The sequence below is a fragment of the Rhinopithecus roxellana genome, chromosome 8 (genome assembly GCF_007565055.1).
Source record: "Rhinopithecus roxellana isolate Shanxi Qingling chromosome 8, ASM756505v1, whole genome shotgun sequence".
Lineage (NCBI taxonomy): Eukaryota > Metazoa > Chordata > Mammalia > Primates > Cercopithecidae > Rhinopithecus > Rhinopithecus roxellana.
The window spans coordinates 31,637,227-31,657,995 of NC_044556.1; the positions used below are offsets into that span (position 1 = coordinate 31,637,227).

Genomic DNA, 20,769 nt, shown 5'->3' on the forward strand with positions numbered 1-20,769 from the left:
TGAACACTTCCAAAATAATTTTGTAGACAGAAAGAATATATATATATATATATATTTTTTTTTAATTGAAATAATATTAGAGACAGGGTCTCCCTATGTTGCCCAGGCTGGTCTTGAACTCCTGGGCTCAAGTCATCCTCCTGCTTTGGCCTCCCAAAGTGCTGGGATTAAAGGCATGAGCCACTGCGCCCAACCCAGAAAGAATGTTTTTAAGAAGTGACAAATATGTTAGCTAGAGGCAGTGAGACGAAAAAACAATGCCATTTTAAAAGCAATCCTTTCTAGAATCTTATCTATAGTTCTGTCAAATGCAAAAATTTGAATTATAGTCTGTAACATCCCCCCAATAAACTGAAGAACATCCCCCCAGTTGCCCTCTGTGCAGACAGTGTGTGTGAGATGAGTTCATACATACTTAATCACATTGATAGGACGGCTGCTGTGCTCAATGGCCACAATGATGCCTCCAGAATCCAGGATGGTGTAATAGTGGGGTCCTTCCAGCATCTTTGTCCAGGAGTAACCCCCATCATCTGAGATGTACACATCTGGAACCATCACTGAGATGGCGTCCCCCACGCTACCTGCAACATAATCCGCCATCTCATCAGCACAAATAGGCAATGAAACAGAGAGCATTTACTCAAGAGAGAATAATTTTGAATGAATTTATTCTGATTATTTCCCATCAAACCTCTTTTAGTAGGAACGAAAACCACCAAAAACTTGGGAGAAGTTGTGTTGCTCTCTCTGATAAAAGTTGATGAAAAACCCAAAGTGTTGTTGTAATGTAAGAAATTCTACCAAAGGAATGTAAAAGCATCCACAGTGTTTTTTCTCAGAGCATTCAAAGCCTGCGGCTGAGTTTCAGTGTGCTCAGCCACTGTTCCAGTTGGAGGTGGTGAGTGGGAGGTTTCTTACCATGAGCAATGACAATGCCTATGGCATTCGGCTCTGAGAGTGGGGCCATTGGAACATTCAGTTTCTGGGAGATGCTGTAGGAAGCATGAATATGAAGGCTGCACTGTGAAAAGAAACAAAAGCTTAGATTAGAACCAAAGATACAATTTCTTTAATCATTTTACAGACCCCTTCCAATAAAGCTTTGAGTTAACCCAGACCTAGGTAAATGTACCATCTTAACCATTTATTTACTATTTAGGTGTATAGTTCAGTAGTGTTAAGTATATTCACATTGTTGTACAATCACATCTCTAAACCTTTTCATCTTATAAAATTCAATCACCAAATAAGCAACAGTTCCCTACTTCTTCCTCCTCCCAGCTCCCAGAAACTACCATTTTACTTTGTGTTTTCTATGAATTTGGCTACTCTAGGAAGCTCATATAAGTAGAATCATATAATATTTGTCATTTTGTGTCTGACTTATTTCACTTGGCATAATGTCCTCAAGGCTCATCCATGTTGTATTAATAGCGTATGTCAGAATTTCCTCCCTTTTAAAGGCTAAATATTATTTAATTGTGTGTGTGTGTGTGTATGTGTATCCACACACACCCCACACTTTATTTACTCATTTATCTGTCAATAGACACAAGTTGCTTCCACCTTTTGGCTATCATGAATAATGCTGCTATGTACATGGTTGTACAAATATCTTTTTGAGAACCTGCTTTCAATTCTTTCGGATGTATACCCCAGAAGTGGAATTGCTGGATATGATGATCCTATTTTTAATATTTTTTAGGAACTACTATGCTGTTTTCTGTAGTAGCTGCACCATTTTACATTTTCACCAAAAGTGCACCAGGGCTCCAATTTCTCCATATCCTTGCCAACACTTTTTAAAATAGTAGCCACCTTAATCTGTGTGAGGAGATACCTCATTGGGGTTTTGACTTGCATTTTCCTAATGATTAGTGATGTTGAGCCTCTTTTTATATGCTTGTTAGTCACTTCTATAGCGTTTTTGGAGAAATGTCTATTTAAGTTCTTTGCCTATTTTTTATTCAAGCTATTCGTTTGTTGCTGAGTTGTAGCTCAGTGGCATACTCTTGATTCTGAAATGTACTACAATATCTGGAAGCAAATATACAATTATTTCCTCATGGGTAACCTGTCTCAGTGTATTTTATTTTTGCATTACCTCAAAGCCTCTGACCAATGCTTAAAGGTGGACTCCACACAAACTTGATAAGCACCTGATATACTTCAGACACTGTACAACATGTGATGATAGCTGGAAATAAGATCCAGTCTTGTCTTTAAGAAACTGGTGTCTTAGGCTCCATGCCCACTCTCACAGACCCAGCCAAGTGGACCAGGCATCAGGCCAGCCCCTGAAGGCTAAGGGTAGCCTGCACCAGGTTGGCTCCTGCAGATCCACTTACCAGGCTCCAGGTGTTTCACCTGAAGACCCACTTACAAGGTCCACTCTAGTGGATTCCACTGCCAGGCCTGCTGCAGAGGACCCAGCCTCCAAGCTACTCCCAAAGACCAAGGCACCAGGCCCACCTACCTGCAGAACCTATCAGTTGCCCTGCAAGAATCTCTGGATGAGCTACCTGGTAAGAGATTCCCTTGCTGAAGCCATCTGTAAAGGACTATGTGTGTAAGGGGACACATAGGCTGAAAGTAGAGATCAAAAAAAGATATTCCACACAAATGGTAGCCAATAGAGAGCAGGGGTGGCTATATTTATTATTATTATTTTTTTGAGACCGAGTCTCGCTTTGTTGCCCAGGGTGGAGTACAGTGGCACGATCTTGGGTCACTGCAAGCTCTGCCTCCTGGGTTCACATCATTCTCCTGCCTCAGCCTCCCGAGTAGCTGGGACTATAGGTGCCCACCACCACACCCAGCTAATTTTTTGTATTTTTAGTAGAGATGGGGTTTCACCATGTTAGTGAGGATAGTCTCGATCTCCTGACCTTGTGATCCACCCGCCTTGGTCTCCCAAAGTGCTGGGATTACAGGTGTGAGCCACCGTGCCCAGCCAGGGGTGGCTATATTTATATCAGACAAAATAGACATTAAGTAAAAAACTATCACAAGGGATAAAGAAAGTTACCACACAATGATAAAGGTGTCAATTCATCAAGAGCCTATAACATTGTTAAATATAAATGCACTCAACATTAGAGCACCTAAATGTATAAAGCAAACATTAACAAAACTGAAGGAAGAGGTAGACAACAATACAATAGTAAGGGACTTCAATACTGTACTTTTAACGATGGATCATCCAGACAGAAAACCAGTAAGGAAAGAGCAAACTTGACCACCACCATACAAATGGACCTAACAGACATATACAGAACACTCAATCCAACAGCAGCAGAATACACATTCTTTTCAAGTGCACAGAGAATATTCTCCAGGATAGGTCACAAACCTTAACAAATGTAAGACTGAAATCACCTCAAGTATCTTTTCTTTTTTTTTTTTTTTGAGACAGTGTCTCACTCTGTCAACCAGGCTGGAGTGCAATGGCGTGATCTCAGCTTGCTGCAAGCTCTGCCTCCTGGGTTCAAGCAATGCTCTGCCTTAGATTCCTGAGTAGCTGGGATTACAGGCACCCACTGCCACGCCTGGCTAATTTTTTTGTATTTTCAGTAGAGACCAAGTTGGTCAGGCTGGTCTTGAACTCCTGACCTCATGATCCACCCACCTTGGCCTCCCAAAGTGCTGGGATTATAGGCATGAGCCACTGCGCCCGGCCTCAAGTATCTTTTCAACTACAATATAATGAAACTAGAAATCAGTAAAAGGAGGAAAATTGGAAAATTCACATGAATGTGGAAATTGAACAATATATTCTTGAACAACCAGTGAGTCAAAGAAAAGGGAAATAAAAAAAATCTTGAGACAAATGAAAAGGGAAACACAACATACCAAAACTTAAGGGATGCAGCAGAAGCAGTTCTAAGAAGAAAGTTTTTGGTGATAAATGTCCACATTAAGAAAAAAGAAAAATCTCAAAAATCTGAACTTTATACCTCAAGGAAATAGAAAAAGAACAAACTAAGCCCAAAGTTAGCAGAAGGGAGGAAATAATAACAGAGCAGAAATAAGTGAAATAGAAGTTAGAAAAATAATATGAAAGATCAATGAAACTTAGATTTGTCTTTTTTTTTTGACAAGATAAAAAAGTGACAAACTTTTAATTCGAATAAAAGAAAGAGAAGACTCAACTAAAATCAGAAATGTAAGAGGAGACATTACAACTGATACTACAGAAAAAACAAAGGATCCTAAGAGACTACTATGAACAATTATACTTCAACAAATTGGATAATCTAGAAAAAATGGATGAATTTCTAGACACATACAGCTTACCAAGACTGTATCATGAAGAAGAAATAGAAAATCTGAACATACTAATAAGAGTAAGGAGGCTCAATCAGTAATCAAAAACCTCCCAACAAGAAAAGTTTAGGACCTGATGGATTCAATGGTGAATTCTAGCAAACATTCTTCAAAGAAAAATTAAGACTGATCCTTCTCAAACTCTTCCAAAAACTGAAGAGAATGGAACACTTCCAAACTCATTTTATAAGGGTGGTATTACCCTGCTACCAAAACCAGACAAGGACGCTATAAGAAAACAAAATTACAGATCAATATCTCTGATGAACATAGATGCAAAAATCCTCAACAAAATACTAACAAACTGAATTCAACAGCATGTTAAACAGATTATATACCACGATCAAGTAGGAACTATCCGTGGAATGCAAGGATGGTTCAACATATGCAAATCAATAAATGGGATATGTCACATTAACAGAATGAAGGACAGAAATCATATCAGTCTTGACAGATCCAGAAAAAGCACTTAACAAATTTCAACACTCTTTCATGATAAAAGCTCTCAATAAATTAGGTATAAAAGGGATATACCTCAACACAATAAAGGCTATATGTGACAAGCTCACAGCTAACATCATACTCAAACAATCAAAAGCTAAACCTTTTCCTCTAAGATCAGGAATAAGACAAAGATGCCCATTCTCACCACTTCTGTTCATTATAGTAATGGAAGTCCTAGCCCGAGTAATTAGGCAAGAAAAAGAAATAAAAATAAAAAGCATCCAAACCAGAAAGAGGTAAAATTGTCTGTCTCCAGGTGACACGAGCTTATATATAAAAATCCTTAATCTTTAAAGACTCCACCAAAAATCTGTTAAAACAAACAAATTAAAAAAAGTTGCAGAATATAAAATCAACATATAAAAATACAATATACACTAACAACAAACTATCCAAAAAAGAAATCAAGAAAATTCCATCTATAGTAGCACAACAAAAAAACTAAAAAAAAAAAAAAAAAAAAAGAAACTTAGGGACAAATTTAACCAAGGAGTTTCAACTGAAAAACTACAAAACATTGATGAAAGAAATTTGACCAAAAAAAAAAAAAGGAAATATATCCTATGTTCCTGGATTGGAATAATTAATATTGTTAAAATGTCCATACTACCCAAAGTGATCTACAGATTAAATGTAATGTCTATTATTTTGACTGTCTTTTTTTTACTATTATATGGTTATAAATAACCCTCTTTCTGTGACAACACAGAACAATCCAAATACATATTAATTAATTCATCAGATGTTTACTGAGTACCTGCTATATTTCAGGCACTGTTTTAGGTACTTAAGGTACATCAGAAACAAAACAACCAGTTGTGGTGGCTCACATCTGTAATCCCAGCTGAGAGGCTGAGGTGGTAGGATCACTTGAGGCCAGGAGTTTGAGACTAGCTTGGGCAACATGGTGAAACCCCATCTCTACCAGAAAGTACCAAAGTTAGCCAGGTGTGGTGGTACACAACTGTAGTCCTAGCTACTTGGGAGGTGGGAGGATTGTGTGAGCTCAGGAATTTGAGGCTGCAGTGAGCTATGATTATTCCACGGGACCCCAGCCAGGGTGACAGAGTAAGACTCTGCCTCTTAAAAAAAAATTCCAATGGTATTTTTCACAGAAATAGAAAAAATCCTAAAATTTATATGGAACCACAAAAGACCCTGAATAACCAAAGTAATTGCGAGCAAAAAGAACAAAGCTGGGGGTATCATGCTACCTAATTTCAAAATATACTATAGAGCTATAGTAATCAAAACAGCATGGTACTGGCATTAAAAACACATATAGACCAATGGAACAGAATAGAGAGCACAGAAATAAATCTATGCATTTATTGTTGACTTATCTTTGACAAAGGTGTCAAGAACACACAATGTGAAAAAGACAGCCTCTTAAATAAATGGTGCTGGGAAAACTGAATATCTATATGCAGAAGAATGAATTTCAACCCTTTTCTTTTTTCTTTTTTTTTTTTGAGGTGGAGTCTTGCTCTGTCGCCAGGCTGGAGTGCAGTGGTGCAGTCTCGGCTCACTGCAACCTCCGCCTCCCAGGTTCAAGCAAGTCTCCTGCCTCAGTCTCCCCAGTAGCTGGGGCTACAGGCGCACACCACCACACCCAGCTAATTTTTGTATTTTTAGTAGAGACGGGAATTCACCATGTTGGCCAGGATGGTCTCGATCTCTTGACCTCGTGATCTGCCCTTCTTGGACTCCCAAAGTGTTGGGATTACAGGCGTGAGCCACTGCACCTGGCCTCAATCCTTATTTCATGTCATGTACAAAAATCAACTCAAAATGGATTAGAGACATAAATGTAAGACTTGAAACTGTAAAACTACTAGAAGGATATATAGGGAAAAAAGCTTGACATTCATCTGGGCAATGGGTTTTTGGATATGACCCTAAAAGCACAGGCAACAAAAAACAAAAACAGACAAATGAGATTGCATCAAACTAAAAAGCTTCTGCAGAGCAAAGGAAACCACCAAAAGACAGAAGAGAGACAATACACAGAATGGAAGAAAATAGTTGCAAACCATACATCTTACAAGGGGTTAATATCCAAACAAATCAGTAGCAAGAAAACAAATAATCCAACAAAAAATGGGCAAAGGACCCGTATAGCCATTTATCAAAAGAAGACATTTAAATGGCTAACAGGTATACGAAAAAATGCCCAACATCACTAATCATAAGGGAAATACAAATAACAACCACAATGAGATATTATCTCACCCAAGTTAGAATGGCTATTATCAAAGAGATAAAAGGTAAGTATTGGCAAGGACATGGAAAAAAGGGAATGCTGTACATTGTTGGTGGGAATGTAAACTGGTACAGCCACTATGCAATACAGTAAGAAATTTTCCTAGAAAATGAATAACAGCAGGGCTGGGCATGGTGGTTCAAGCCTGTAATCCCAGTACTCTGGGAGGTGGAGGCAGGTGGATCACGAGGTCAGGAGTTCGAGACCAGCCTGGCCAACATGGTGAAACCCCATCTCTACTAAAGATACAAAAAATTAGCTGGGCATGGTGGCACATGCCGGTAATCTGTTACTCGGGACGCTGAGGTAGGAGAATCACCTGAATCCGGGAGGCAGAGGCTGAAGTGAGCCAAGATCATGCCATTGCACTCCAGCCTCAGTGACCGGACAAGACTCTATCTTAAGAAAAAAAAAAGGCCGGGCGTGGTGGCTCAAGCCTGTAATCCCAGCACTTTGGGAGGCCGAGACGGGCGGATCACGAGGTCAGGAGATCGAGACCATCCTGGCTAACACGGTGAAACCCCGTCTCTACTAAAAAATACAAAACAACTAGCCGGGCGAGGTGGCGAGCGCCTGTAGTCCCAGCTACTCGGGAGGCTGAGGCAGGAGAATGGCGTTAACCCAGTGGGGCGGAGCTTGCAGTGAGCTGAGATCCGGCCATTACACTCCAGCCTGGGCGAGACAGCAAGACTCCGTCTCAAAAAAAAAAAAAAAAAAGAAAATGAAGGACAGAACTACCAGCAATCCCATTTCTGGGTACATATTCAAGAGAAACGAAATCAGTACGTCCAAAAGATATCTGCGCTCCCATGTCCACTGCAGTAATATTCACAACAGCCAAGATACAGAATCAACCTAAGTGTCCACTGATGGATAAATGGATAAAGAAAATGGAATATTATTCGGCCTTAAAAAAGAAGGAAATCCTGTCATCTGTTGAAAACATGGTGAACCTGGGAGGCATTATGTTAAGTAAAATAAGCCCAGCACAGAAAGACAAATACTGCATGATCTCACTTATAAGTGGAATGTAAAAATGTCAAACTCACAGAAGCAGGGAGTAGAATGGTGGCTTTCAGGGACTTGGGGTATGGGGAGATGAAGGCCAGAGGGTATACAGTTTCAGTTATTCAGGATGAATAAGATTTAGAGGGAAAATATACATGGTGACTATAGTCTAGAATACTGTATTGTTACTTGAAGTTTGCTAAGAGATAGATCCTAAGTGTTCTCACCACACACACAAAAGATAATTCTGAGGTGATGCATATGTTAGTTAGCCTGACTGTGGTAATCATTTCACAATGTATACATATATCAAAACATCACAGTGTACATTGTAAATATATATACAATTTTTATTTGTCAATTATGCCTCCATAAAGCTGGGGAAAAAAGAAGTGTATTGTCAGAAACTAGTTGAGGTATGTAGCCGAAAGAAAGTTAGTGCTCTAAAAAAGGTTCAAAATGGCTAAAATGATAATAAATATTGTATTATGTATACTTTATGACTATGTTTTAAAAAAGAAGAGGTTCAAGCAAACTATTAATGAAATGAAGAGGAACGATTAGTTCTAACTGGATGGTCACCGAGGGTGGTTAGGATTTCCACTAATCCTAGTCAACTGGGGTTGGGGGAGACAGGCCCAACTTCCCCCAGGAATAGTGTGGGTGTTCAGGGAATGGCAGGGGGTTACAAGGGTGTGTTAGGGATAAGGTGAGCAATGACAATGAAAAGGCGGCAGAGGGCCCACCAGGAGAGAACCTTCACTCACCAGGTCAGGGACAGAGGCCATTCACAGGCCAAGAGAGCCACAATGAGCGCTGGGCAGGGAGAGGCATGGGGAGCCTGCAGGTAGCAAGGCAAACACACAGGCCATTGAACCTGCCCAGGCTTAAGGCGAGGAGGGCAGCGGCTGGGCAGGGCCAAGGCAGACAGATGGGAAACAGGGGTCAGAAGGTCGGGTAGATGCAATAGTGCTTGCGAGTGTAAAGGTGGAGAGTGTGTTGAGGTGGTGTAGTTAGGCACACTTTCTCTCACCATTTAAGGCTCTTAAAACAGAAAACCCCACCTAGAAAAGCAAAGTGTATGTCAGTGATAGGGATACTAAGGAGGGTTTGGGAACTACTGGTACTTCAATTTCTGAAGGAAACTCCAGCTGTCCCCCAAGCTCTCATTCTGTGAGAGTCAGATAAAAACTTATTTTTTTCCCCTTTTTCCTTGCCTGCCTGTCACTCCTGGCTTTGGATCTCCTGGAGTGACACGTGTATAGTTCCGGTTCCCAACCTCTCTGCAAGGAGGCCTGCCTTGCGTCCCCGTGCACTAAGCAGGTCACCACCCACTGGCTATGGGAGCCTAGGCAGAGGGAAAAGGCCAGATCCTCTCCCTCTTGTTTCCGACGAGCAAGACCGTGCACTGTTTATGAGTGGCTGAGCTGTGGCTTCTTGCAGAATCTCTAAAGTCTCCCAGCTGCCATGCTGAGCCCTAACTAATCACCAGCCCCTCTGGCCATTGTTTTAATTCAGCAGTTTAGTGAACCACAAATTGTTAGCCCTCAGTTTTGTTCTTTAAAAGACAAATAATCCATAGTATTTCGACCTTTCCTCAGTTCTTACTTCCCAAATTCTAAGTTAATTTCATTACTCTCATCTCAAACTTTCCATCTTATTCTGAGGACCCTAATCAAGTATGAAACTTCATCATCCAAAAGTCTGGCACGGATCAGAGCAAAACGGAAAGGCTGCTGTGCTCTGCACACATTAGAGTAAACAAACCTCATTCTTGTTTTTTGCTGTAGCATCACATTCACTGTTCTCAGGCTTCCTCAGGTGCTTCCACCTTCCTCCTTGGTCAAAAGTGATCATGGTCTGGATAGAATTATCTGAATGGGAAGAGAACAACATTAAGCCTGATACACTGGAAGTACCTAATTAGATTCAGTTTATCATTGCATAACTCTCTCCTGAGACCGTATAGCCCCTGGAGTCCGACAAGCTTGTAACACCTCACAAAATAGCTCATTGTTGGTGAGTAATGAAGCAGCACTTTAAATATGATATTTGAGGCCAGGTGCAGTGGCTCATACCTGTAATCCCAGCACTTTGGGATCACCTGAGGTCCGGAGTTTGAGACCAGCCTGGCCAACATGGTGAAACCCCAACTCTACCAAAAATACAAAAAGTTAGCCAGGCATGGTGGTGGGGGCCTGTAATCCCAACTACTCGGGAGGCTGGGACAGGAGAATCACTTGAACCCAGGAGGTGGAGGTTGCAGGGAGCCAAGATCACGCCATTGCACTCCAGCCTGAGCAACGAGAGTGAAACTCTGTTTCAAAAAAATAAAAAAAAAACGTATTTGAAGAAGGTATATCCCACCTGAACAGGACCCAACTAATTCCACAAATTATCTAGGACTGATATTCTTTGAAAAAGATACCTTTTAACTCCTTACCAACATGAACAGGCTGATGTCCATTCTCCTTCCCTGTTTGCTTGCCTGGGAAGTAAAGTCTACCATAGGAAGGCATCCTAACCTTTATTCAGACAAGGCCATGACACTAGGCTTGTTTCAGGGACTCTTGAGATTCAATAAGTGTGTACAGTTCCAGGTTAATAACTCTGAATTATTGTCTCTCCACTACTCCATATCCTATTTTTCTTACACCTTTCTTTTTTCCCTTGTCTCTTCCCAATTCTTATTTTCAATGACATAAACTGCTGCAGGTTTTAAATTCAGAGATAATATCCTTTGAGTTTTCCTATTTATTTATTTATTGAGACAGAGTTTCGCTCTTGTTGCCCAGGCTGGAGTGCAACAGCGGGATCTCAGCCCACTGCAACCTCCACCTCCTGGGTTCAAGCAATTCTCCTACTTCAGCCTCTCAAGTAGCTGGGATTACAGGCACCTGCCACCCGGCTAATGTTTGGTATTTTTAGTAGAGATGGGATTTCACCATGTTGGTCAGGCTGGTCTCCAACTTCCGACCTCAGGTGATCCACCCGCCTTGGCCTCCCAAAGTGTTGGGATTACAGGCGTGAGCCACCGCGCCTGGGCTCCTTTGAGTTTTCTAAGAAAAAGCAAATGAGAAAGCAAATGAAGGAGAATTAGTTTATTCAACAAACATTTACTGAGTGCCTACTATGTGAAAATTCTTTCTTTTCTGAGATGGAGTCTTGCTCTATCACTCAGGCAGGAGTGCAGTGGCACCATCTCGGCTCACTGCAACCTCCACCTCCTGGGTTCAAGCAATTCTCCTGCCTCAGCCTCCCGAGTAGCTGGGACTACAGGTATGTGCCACCAGGCCCGGCTAATTTGTATTTTTAGTACAGATGGGGTTTCACCATATTGGCCAGGCTGGTCTCAAATTCCTGACCTCAAGTGATCCACTTACTTTGGTCTCCCAAAGTGCTAGGATTACAGGCATGAGCTACTGTGACCAGTGTGAAAACTTTTGTAAGCCTTTGGGAATATATCAGTGAACAAAATAGACAAAAAATATATTGTGAAAAATACATTCCAGTAGGGCCAGACAAGCACCAGACATGGTAAATAAGTAAATTATGTAGTATGCTAGAAAATAAGCACTATGGAAAAAACTTGCGCAGCTAAAGGTGGATTGATTGTGTGTGAGGAGGGGAGGGCAAACTGAAATTTAAAAGGATAGTCAGGCAAGGTCTCATTCAAAAAGTAATACATGAGTACAGACATACCAGCCTTGCAGGTATCTGGAGAAACAGAGGGAACTGTCTGTGCAAACTCTAATCCGTGCATGTGCATGTGTACCTGGTGTGTTAAGAACCGGCAGGTGGACAGTGTGATGAGAGTAGGGCAGATGGAAAGAGAAGAGCTGGAGGTGAGTCAGGGAGGAAACCAGGAGCCACATCTCCAGGACCTTGTAGGCCACTGCCAGGACTTTACAAAATAAAAACAGCCCCTACCTCCTACCGAAAAATAAATAAATAAAATGACACTTTAAGAGTCTTTGTACTTGAGACTAATGTGTTTATTTGTATAACTGGTCTAAGGAAAGGTGAGCTCTGTAGAGCCAATGAGTAGAACACAAGAAGAACCCTGGTTGGCTATCACTATGCACCCTTAACAAGAGGAAGAGCAGGAAGTGGGTCAAATTCAGGCTTATTTTCGTAGGCCTACATCTCCCAATACAGAAGACTCATTTTATAACCTAAGCAACACAGACTCAAAACATCTTCTTTTCTACTTGCCGTTGCTCTTCTCACTCCTAGTTCTATTTACCATAACTTATTTAAAACAGGGAGCCAGAATTTGCATGGGCTTGGTCTGTCCCTGCTAGACTCTCCTCCTGATCCCTCCTCCCCCGGCATCACCCAATGTCTCAACACCACCACCAGGCCAAACCCTCCTGTGACTCTGATACTTTGCATGTGTAGTTCCTTCAGCTGAAAATGCCCTTCCCTCCCCATTCCTGCCTATCATACTTCAGGCTCAGTCTTAAATGTTTTTAAAGTGTGTTCACTGTATGGTTTTGAGCGCAAGGCTGTTCAGTCGTTTATTCACAGGCTCATTCAGCAAGTATTACTGAACATCTACTATGTGCAAAAATTGTCATAAGCACCAGAGGAGCATCAGTGAACACAACTTTAAAAATCACTGCCATTCACAGGACTCAAACAGAAGCTTCTTCAAAGAAGATATTCACACGGCCAACAAGCACATAAAAAGTTGTTCAACATCATTAGTCATTAGAGAAATGCAAATCAAAACTATAAACGAGATACTACTTCACTCCCATTAGGATTGCTGTTACAAAAATAACAGAATATAATGTTTGCAATGAAGTAGAGAAATTGGAATACTTTTGTATTGCATGTAAAATGGTACAACCATGTGGAAAACCCATTGGTATTTCCTCCAAAAGAGAAACATGGAATTATCATGTGATCTTGCTATTTCACTCCTACATATATCCCCAAAGGAATTGAAAGCATTGACTTAAACAGTTACATGTATAACAATGTTCATGGCAGCATTCAGTATTCATAAGAGCTGAAAATGGAAATAGCCTAAGTGTCCATCAATGGAGGAATGAAAAATAGGCTGGGCACAGAGGTTCATGCCTGGAATCCCAGCACTTTGGGAGGCCAAGGCAGGCAGATCATCTGAGGTCAGGAGTTCGAGACCAGCCTGGTCAACATGGTGAAACCCCATCTCTACTAAAAATACAACAATTAGCTGGCTGTGGTGGCACACACCTATAATCCCAGCTACTCGGGAGGCTGAGGCATGAGAATTGCTTGAACTTGGGAGACTGAGGTTGCAATGAGCTGAGATCACGCCACTGCACTCCGGTCTGGGCAACAGAGCAAGACTCCATCTCCAAAAAAAAAAAAAAAAAAAAAAAAAAAAACAAAAGGTGCTATATTCAAACAAAGGAATATATCTATTCTAGTCTTAAAAAGCAATAAGTGAAATTCTAAAACATGCTGCAATATGGCTGAACTTTGACACAATATGCAAAGTGAAAGAAGCCAGACATACAACTAATAGTGTATGATTCTGCTTACATGAGCTACCTAGAATAGGCAAATTCATTGAGACATAAAATAGAATGTTGGTTACCAGAGCTGGACGACCGGCTGGGGACGAGGAGTGGTTGTGCACCTGGTGCAATTTCTGTTTGGGATGATGAAAAAGCTCTGGAAATAGGGGTGATGGTTGTACAACATTGTGACTGTGCTTAATGCTACTGAATTGTACCTTATACAATGTTAAAAACTGCAAGTTTTGTTATACATATGTTGCCACAATGAAAAAAGGAAACAAAAAAATGTACATGGGTAGGCTTGTTGGCTTGGCAAGCAACACTACTAGAGGACAGGTTCTCTGAAGCCTCAAGTCCTACCACATGCAACTGAAGGCACGGCGCACCACCGCGGTGCCGAGACTCACCTTCAGAGAGCACGCTTGTTATGTAGACGCCGCGGAGGGAGGTCACATTGGTAAAGTCCGTCTCTCCGCCTGTGGTAGTGTAGAGATGTCGGTCTAAAGACTTGGAATAGACAATGCCTCGATCATCTGAGGTAAAGATTGTGCCAAACCCAGTGTCTGAAATAGGCAAACAAACAAAAATACTAAGTTTTGGGTGGAACCAAAGACAAAAAAAAAACAATAGTCTAACCACACATATGATTGTCTGCCTGACCAAACACAGTAGCCAACTGTGTCTCTTCACGATGAAGACTCAGACCTGAGAATTAATCAAGGTTTGATACTCAAGATTTTTATGCCCATCTTTAATTCTAGTACCCAGCTTAGTGCCTGGAATATGGCAGATGCTGAGTTTGTTGAATAATCAGATGTTACAGAAAAACTCTTCTCAGATATATTTTGGTGGGAGAGGCCCTGTGTTTAGTTTACACTTTTTAAATCTTTACACTCTAGAACAATGCTTCTCCAACTATCTGTAGTGAAGGATCAATTTGTAAGATTTCCAATATGTCACAAACTGATGCTTTTGTAAAACATAATAAAAACTAATCAGTAGAAAATGAAAAGGCAAACAAAATATAAGCCCCTAATTTTCTTTTTTGAGAGAGTCTCACTCTGTTGCCCAGGCTGGAGTGCAGTGGCACGATCTCCGCTCACTGTAACCTCTGCCTCCCGGGTTCATGCCATTCTCCTGCCTTAGCCTCCTGAGTAGCTGGGACTATAGGAGCCCACCACCATGCCCGGCTAATTTCTGGTATTTTTTTAAGTAGAGACGGGGTTTCACCGTGTTAGCTAGGATGGTCTCGATCTCCTGACTTCGTGATCTGCCTGCCTCAGCCTCCCAAAGTGCTGGGATTACAGGCGTGAGCCACCACACCCAGCCATAAGCCCCTAATTTTTTATCATTAGATCCAACAGACATAAAATTGCTTTGTCGAAAGGCTAGAAGAGTTTCCAAACTCTTGCTCTCAATTTCTGTACTTACCTGGTAACAGAGAGTTTGTAAATCAGTACCAGTCTGCTGACCATTCTTTGAGCAGCTCTGCTCTAGAACACCTGAACATACACACAAGCTACCTTAGAGTACGAAAACAAGTGGCATTTTTAACAGGGGCTACAGATTATCTCTAGGACAGAATAATCAGTAAGGCACTAATAAATTTCTAGGGGTAAGAGGAAACTCGATATGTAAAAAGAAAAGCTGCTCAAAGCTTACATCTCTATGCTTTTAAGGGTAAGCCACTAAAAAGCTCTTACCTCCAGGTTCATCTACATGCATGAATACCATGTCATCATTTGCTGCCAGAATAGAATAGAACTGTTCCTGTCCCACAGAGGGGAGCTGGGCCATGCTCCACGTGTCCCCTTGATCTGTTGAAACGTGGATCCTTCTTGTTGTATCCTAGAACAGATGTCAGTATTTATCTTTCTAATTTTCAGCCAAGATGCCATGTGCAAGGACATGAACAAGAATGTTTTAAATAATTACTATTATCCATTTCTCCACTGGGTACAATTGCTATGAATGAAAGGTCATAGGCCGGGCGCGGTGGCTCAAGCCTGTAATCCCAGCACTTTGGGAGGCCGAGACGGGCGGATCACAAGGTCAGGAGATCGAGAACATCCTGGCTAACACGGTGAAACCCCGTCTCTACTAAAAATACAAAAAAAAAAAACTAGCCGGGCGAGGTGGCGGCGCCTGTAGTCCCAGCTACTCGGGAGGCTGAGGCAGGAGAATGGCGTGAACCCGGGAGGCGGAGCTTGCAGTGAGCTGAGATCTGGCCACTGCACTCCAGCCTGGGTGACAGAGCGAGACTCCGTCTCAAAAAAAAAAAAAAAAAAAAAAAAGAAAGGTCATAGTACCAATTACCAAAGCAATTTCTAGCCTCTAGCAAAGTTCTAGGTAAACGGACAATCCATTCTATTCTAAGTAAGGCTATCTTGGCTTTCTCTTTGAATTCTTCATTCTGATGAGGCCCTGTAAGACAGTATAGTCTTGGTCTCTGATAGTCCATCTCCTTCAGTAGAGCTAAGGATTTGATGGGAACATCTTTAGGTTGGCTTTATAGCCATTTGCATACACTCACTCAGATAATTCTTTTTTTTTTTTTTTTTTTGAGACGGAGTCTCGCTCTATCGCCCAGGCTGGAGTGCAGTGGCGCGATCTTGCCTCACTGCAAGCTCTGCTTCCTGGGTTCATGCCATTCTCCTGCCTCAGCCTCCCGAGTAGCTGGGACAACAGGTGCCCGCCACCACGCCCGGCTAATTTTTTGTATTTTTAGTAGAGACGGGGTTTCACTGTGTTAGCCAGGATGGTCTCGATCTCCTGACCTCGTGATCTGCCTGCCTCGGCCTTCCAAAGTGCTGGGATTACAGGCGTGAGCCACAGCGCCCGGCCGGATAATTCTTAAAATGATGACTACTGCATAAAAGTTTGGTCCCTTTCATACAGTCCTTGCATAATTTAAAGAATTATATAATTAAGGGTCTAGAAAATAGAGATGAAACCCATATTTGGGAGATCACAAGGGAAGTCAAGATGTAACACGCCTTCTCTCTAAGGAAGTCTCTCAGAATAGCCAGGATGAAGGAACAGGCATGGGCTGGAAAGAGGCCAAGGAGAGTCAGAAATTACTATAAGGAAACTGATCAGGGAGTATTTGGCTGGCGAAAGGAGTCTGTTAAGAAAGCAATTAAAACTTAACTCTCTGATAAATAGCTTAAAATCGCTACTAGATACAGTTAGCCTGGGCATGAGAATTAATGTCAATGTTTCCTTAGGTTAAACACTCTCTAAAGTTCAGTGATAAGTACATTTAACTTATTCAACTTATACCAAGATGTCTCATTACATTGAATCTTATTCTCATTGCTGTAGGTAGAAACCAGAGTTCAAAAGTACATCGCAAAATTTTAATTCTGTAGACAGAATTATACCATATATGCAGTACAGCATAGGAGGCTACCTGTGGAATTTGAGTCTGATTTCCAGCAGGATTCCACTATTGTTGACCCTAGGTAAGTTACTCAATTTCCTCACCTATAAAACCGAGATAATACTATTAGCTCACAGGGTTGTTGGGAGGATATTACAAAATGGCTTGGGAGAGTTATCCGTACTTATTGCCTACTTCTTCATTTCTAGTTCTCACTGAAGTCACTCCAATCAGCCTTTTAACTTCCAATGAAGTGCTTTTGTGAAAGTCACCAACAACCTCCACTTCGCCAACTCCAGTGGATTATTCTCAAAATGCACCTAACGCAATGGTCCTGATTTCCCTTTCCCTCCCTTGTTCCTCCCTTTCAGTCTTCTCTGCTGGATTCTTCTCTTTCCAACTTTCTGTTGTGTGGTGCTTCAGGGCTTGCTCAGTCCTCTCACCTCTTTGCTACCTACTTACTCCTCCAGAAGATATCTAGTCACATGGCTTCTCATATCATAGCAATTAGGGAGATTCATATACCCAGATGCTCACTTGACATCTCCATTCAGATATCTAATAGGTGTCTCATATGCAGAACTGAATGCTTTTTTTTTGTTTTTTTGAGAGAGTCTCACTCTGTTGCCCAGGCTGGAGTGCAGTGGCATGATCTTGGCTCACTGCAACCTCTCCCTCCAGAGTTCAAGTGATTCTCATGCCTCAGCCTCCCGAGTACCTGGGATTACAGGCATGCGCCACCACACCTGGCTAATTTTTTGTATTTTTCAGTACAGACAGGGTTTCACCATGTTGGCCAGGCTGCTTTCAAACTCCTGACTTCAAGTGATCTGCCCGCCTTGGCCTCCTAAAGGGCTGGGATTACAGGCATGAGCCACCGTGCCCGGCCCAAAACTGAATTATTGATTTTTCTCCCACAACCTGCTCCTCCTGCAGTCTTTGCCATCCTAGAAAATGGCACCACCACTCAGGTGCTCAGGATAAAAACTCTTAAAGGTACCCTTGATTCTGCTCATTCTCTCACAACCCACATCAAATCCATCAGCAAGTCCTATTAGCAATATGTTTAAAAATAGATCCACAGTCTCACCACCTGCCCTCTCACCCACTGCCAAGCACCTGGCCAAGCTACCACCTCCCCAGCCTGGACTCCTGAGAGAGCTCCCGGCACTCCCGCTGCTTCCGCACGTGCCCGTCAGGCTGTTCTGCGCACACCCGTTCTTCAAAAGAGAAGCCAAATCCCAGCATTCCCCTGCTCACAACCCTCTCATAGTTCCCAACACAGGAAGACTAAGGCCCACATCCTAACTGTGACCTGCAAAGGCTGCATAAGGTCTGGTCAGGCCCCCGCTGGCCCCACTTTGGATTGTTATTCTCTGTGCTTCCTCCATACTGCCCTTCTCCCCTTTGCTTGGATTGACTGGGCATGCTCCAGCCTGAGGGTCTCCACATTGGCTGTGCCTCATCCTACTCTCCTCCCAGATGGCCACATGGTCATGTCTTTGTTTCATTTAGGTCTCAGAGAGCCCATCCTAAACACTCTGTCTAAAAGAGCACTGACTCTTGACACTTTCTGTTTTCTTACTGTTTTAGATTTCTTCACGGCTTTAATTATTACCTGATACACACACACACACACACACACACACACACATTTATATTTATTTATGAGACAGAGTCTTGTACTATCACCCAGGCTGGAGTGCAGTGGCATGATCACAGCTCATTGCAGCCTCAACCTCCCCAGGCTCAGGCGATACTCCCGCCTCAGCCTCCCAAGTAGCTGAGACTACAGGCACATGCCACCATGCCCGGCTAATTTTCCTATTTTCTGTAGAGACAGGGTTTTGTCATGTTGCCCAGGCTGGTCTTGAACTCCTGGCCTCAAGGGATCCACCTGCCTCAGCCTCCCAAAGTCCTGAAATTACAGGCATGAGCCACCATCTCCAGCCTTCATATTTATTTTTTGAGTATTTATTTTCCCCCTTAAATATAAGTTCTAAGAGCAGGAAATTTATCTGTTTTGTTCACTGCCATATTCCTGGAACTTAGAATAGTACCTGGCATATAGTAGGCACTCAATAAATTAATGTTATCCAATTGTATCTTTATTTTTGGATAGTGAACAAGAGATTGCTTTCTACAGATGTCCATGTCTGAGTAATGCCCAAACCCTGGATCAAAATATCCTGGCCAGGCACGGTGGCTCATGCCTATAATCCCAGCACTTTGGGAGGCCAAGGCGGGGGGATCACCTGAGCTCAGGAGTTCAAGACAAGCCTGGCCAACATGGCGAAATCCCATCTCTACTAAAAATACAAAAATTATCCCGGTGTGGTGGCACACACCTTTAGTTCCACTTACTTGAGAGGTTGAGGCAGGTGAATTGCTTTAATCTGGGAGGCGGAGGTTGCAGTGAGCCGAGATCGCATCACTGCACTCCAGTCTGGGCAACAGAGCAAGACTCTGCTTCAAGAAAAAAAAAAAAAAAAATCCCAGAAAAGATACCAGAATTCATGTGGTGACAGAAGGCCAAAGTGCAGAGTAGCCTATCAGATTCAATCAGCCTCTGCAAAAAGAATCACCCCTAACACTCACAGTGGCACTAAATATAGCAAAAAGACAAGAAACTCTGTCAGTGCCAAGTAATAAAGAGAATCTATAGGAGAGATATTTGCAGAAATATCAGACCCCAAAGGGAACAGGGCAATACCTACCTTATCAGCCATCACAGAGGCAAAAAGGAAACGTCCCCCAAGACCAAATGAGTAGATTTTCACGCCAATAGTTTTGAAGCTTTTTCCCAAGTCTAAAGTTCTCCATAATTCCAGAGCCCCAAGGTCAGCTTCTTAAACAAGACAAAATATTAATTAAAATTTCACTTACTGGTGAGCCTAGTTCAAAGCAGTTGTTTTAGAATCAGTCTTAATTTTATAGCTAAACCATTTTAAATACTATGCATGTTAATCAAGTGACAACATAAAACGTGATACAGCATTAGACTTAGGAAATTCATACTTGTGTTTTATTTTATACATTTCAGATTTTATGCTCGATGGAAAGGTAAGCGATTACTTAATTTCAATACAGTGTTTCATGAAAACATCAAAGCCACAGCATGCTGCTTTACTTTCTTCATAGCACAGTTTAGAATTATCTTATCCTATTTTAAATTGTCTTGAGTTTTCTTTTCTTTTAAGAGCTGGGGGTCTTGCCACATTGCCCAAGCTGTCCTTGAACTTCTGGGCTCAAGCAAGCCTGCTGTCTCAGCCTCCCAAGTAGCTGGGACTACAGGCATGCAACCATCATGCCCAGCTTGAGTTTTGGTTTTCTTGTTTATCATCCAACACCCCTACTTGAATTTACATTCCATGAGGGCAGGCCTTGGGTGTTTTGTTCACTCCATCCTTAGAATAGTGTTTAGCATATGAGCAGGTGCTCAGATATCTGTTGAAATATGAGTAAATGAAAGATTTTGCTTTCTGTTTTGAAATTGTATCATCATTTGGGAAGCCAGTTGCTTCTGCAAACACAAACACAACCCATGCTTTCCTGCAGAAGTAACTACGCATTTCAATTTGCTGTTGTCTGTAGCATAATATTTGCTTTACATAAATACATGGCTAATATTAAATATTGCCTCTACGTATAGCCTACATTTTTACTTGATCTGGATAGTGTAGTAATTTGGTTTTATTTTCAAGATTTTAATAATCACTAACAGCTTTCTTTAGCTATTACAATTTCAGGAGAATAGAAGGATCTTTTAT

The 20,769-nt window shown here is 41.9% G+C and overlaps 1 protein-coding gene across 5 annotated transcripts in view; it reads right to left on the reverse strand.

The window, feature by feature from the left end:
• The window catches only part of SORT1 (sortilin 1), a 93,925-nt gene that overhangs the window by 17,994 nt on the left and 55,162 nt on the right, over positions 1 to 20,769 (reverse strand). For 4 of the 5 annotated variants that reach the window (XM_030935160.1, XM_030935158.1, XM_030935162.1 and 1 more), the window contains 6 exons: positions 19,717 to 19,847; positions 15,321 to 15,465; positions 14,025 to 14,180; positions 9,872 to 9,978; positions 922 to 1,024; positions 416 to 584 (listed from right to left, as the gene is read on the reverse strand). In XM_030935160.1, coding sequence (XP_030791020.1) covers positions 416 to 584; positions 922 to 1,024; positions 9,872 to 9,978; positions 14,025 to 14,180; positions 15,321 to 15,465; positions 19,717 to 19,847 — 811 coding nt within the window. The remainder of the gene's footprint in view (positions 1 to 415; positions 585 to 921; positions 1,025 to 9,871; positions 9,979 to 14,024; positions 14,181 to 15,320; positions 15,466 to 19,716; positions 19,848 to 20,769) is intronic. The other variant, XM_030935159.1, reaches the window with a different exon arrangement.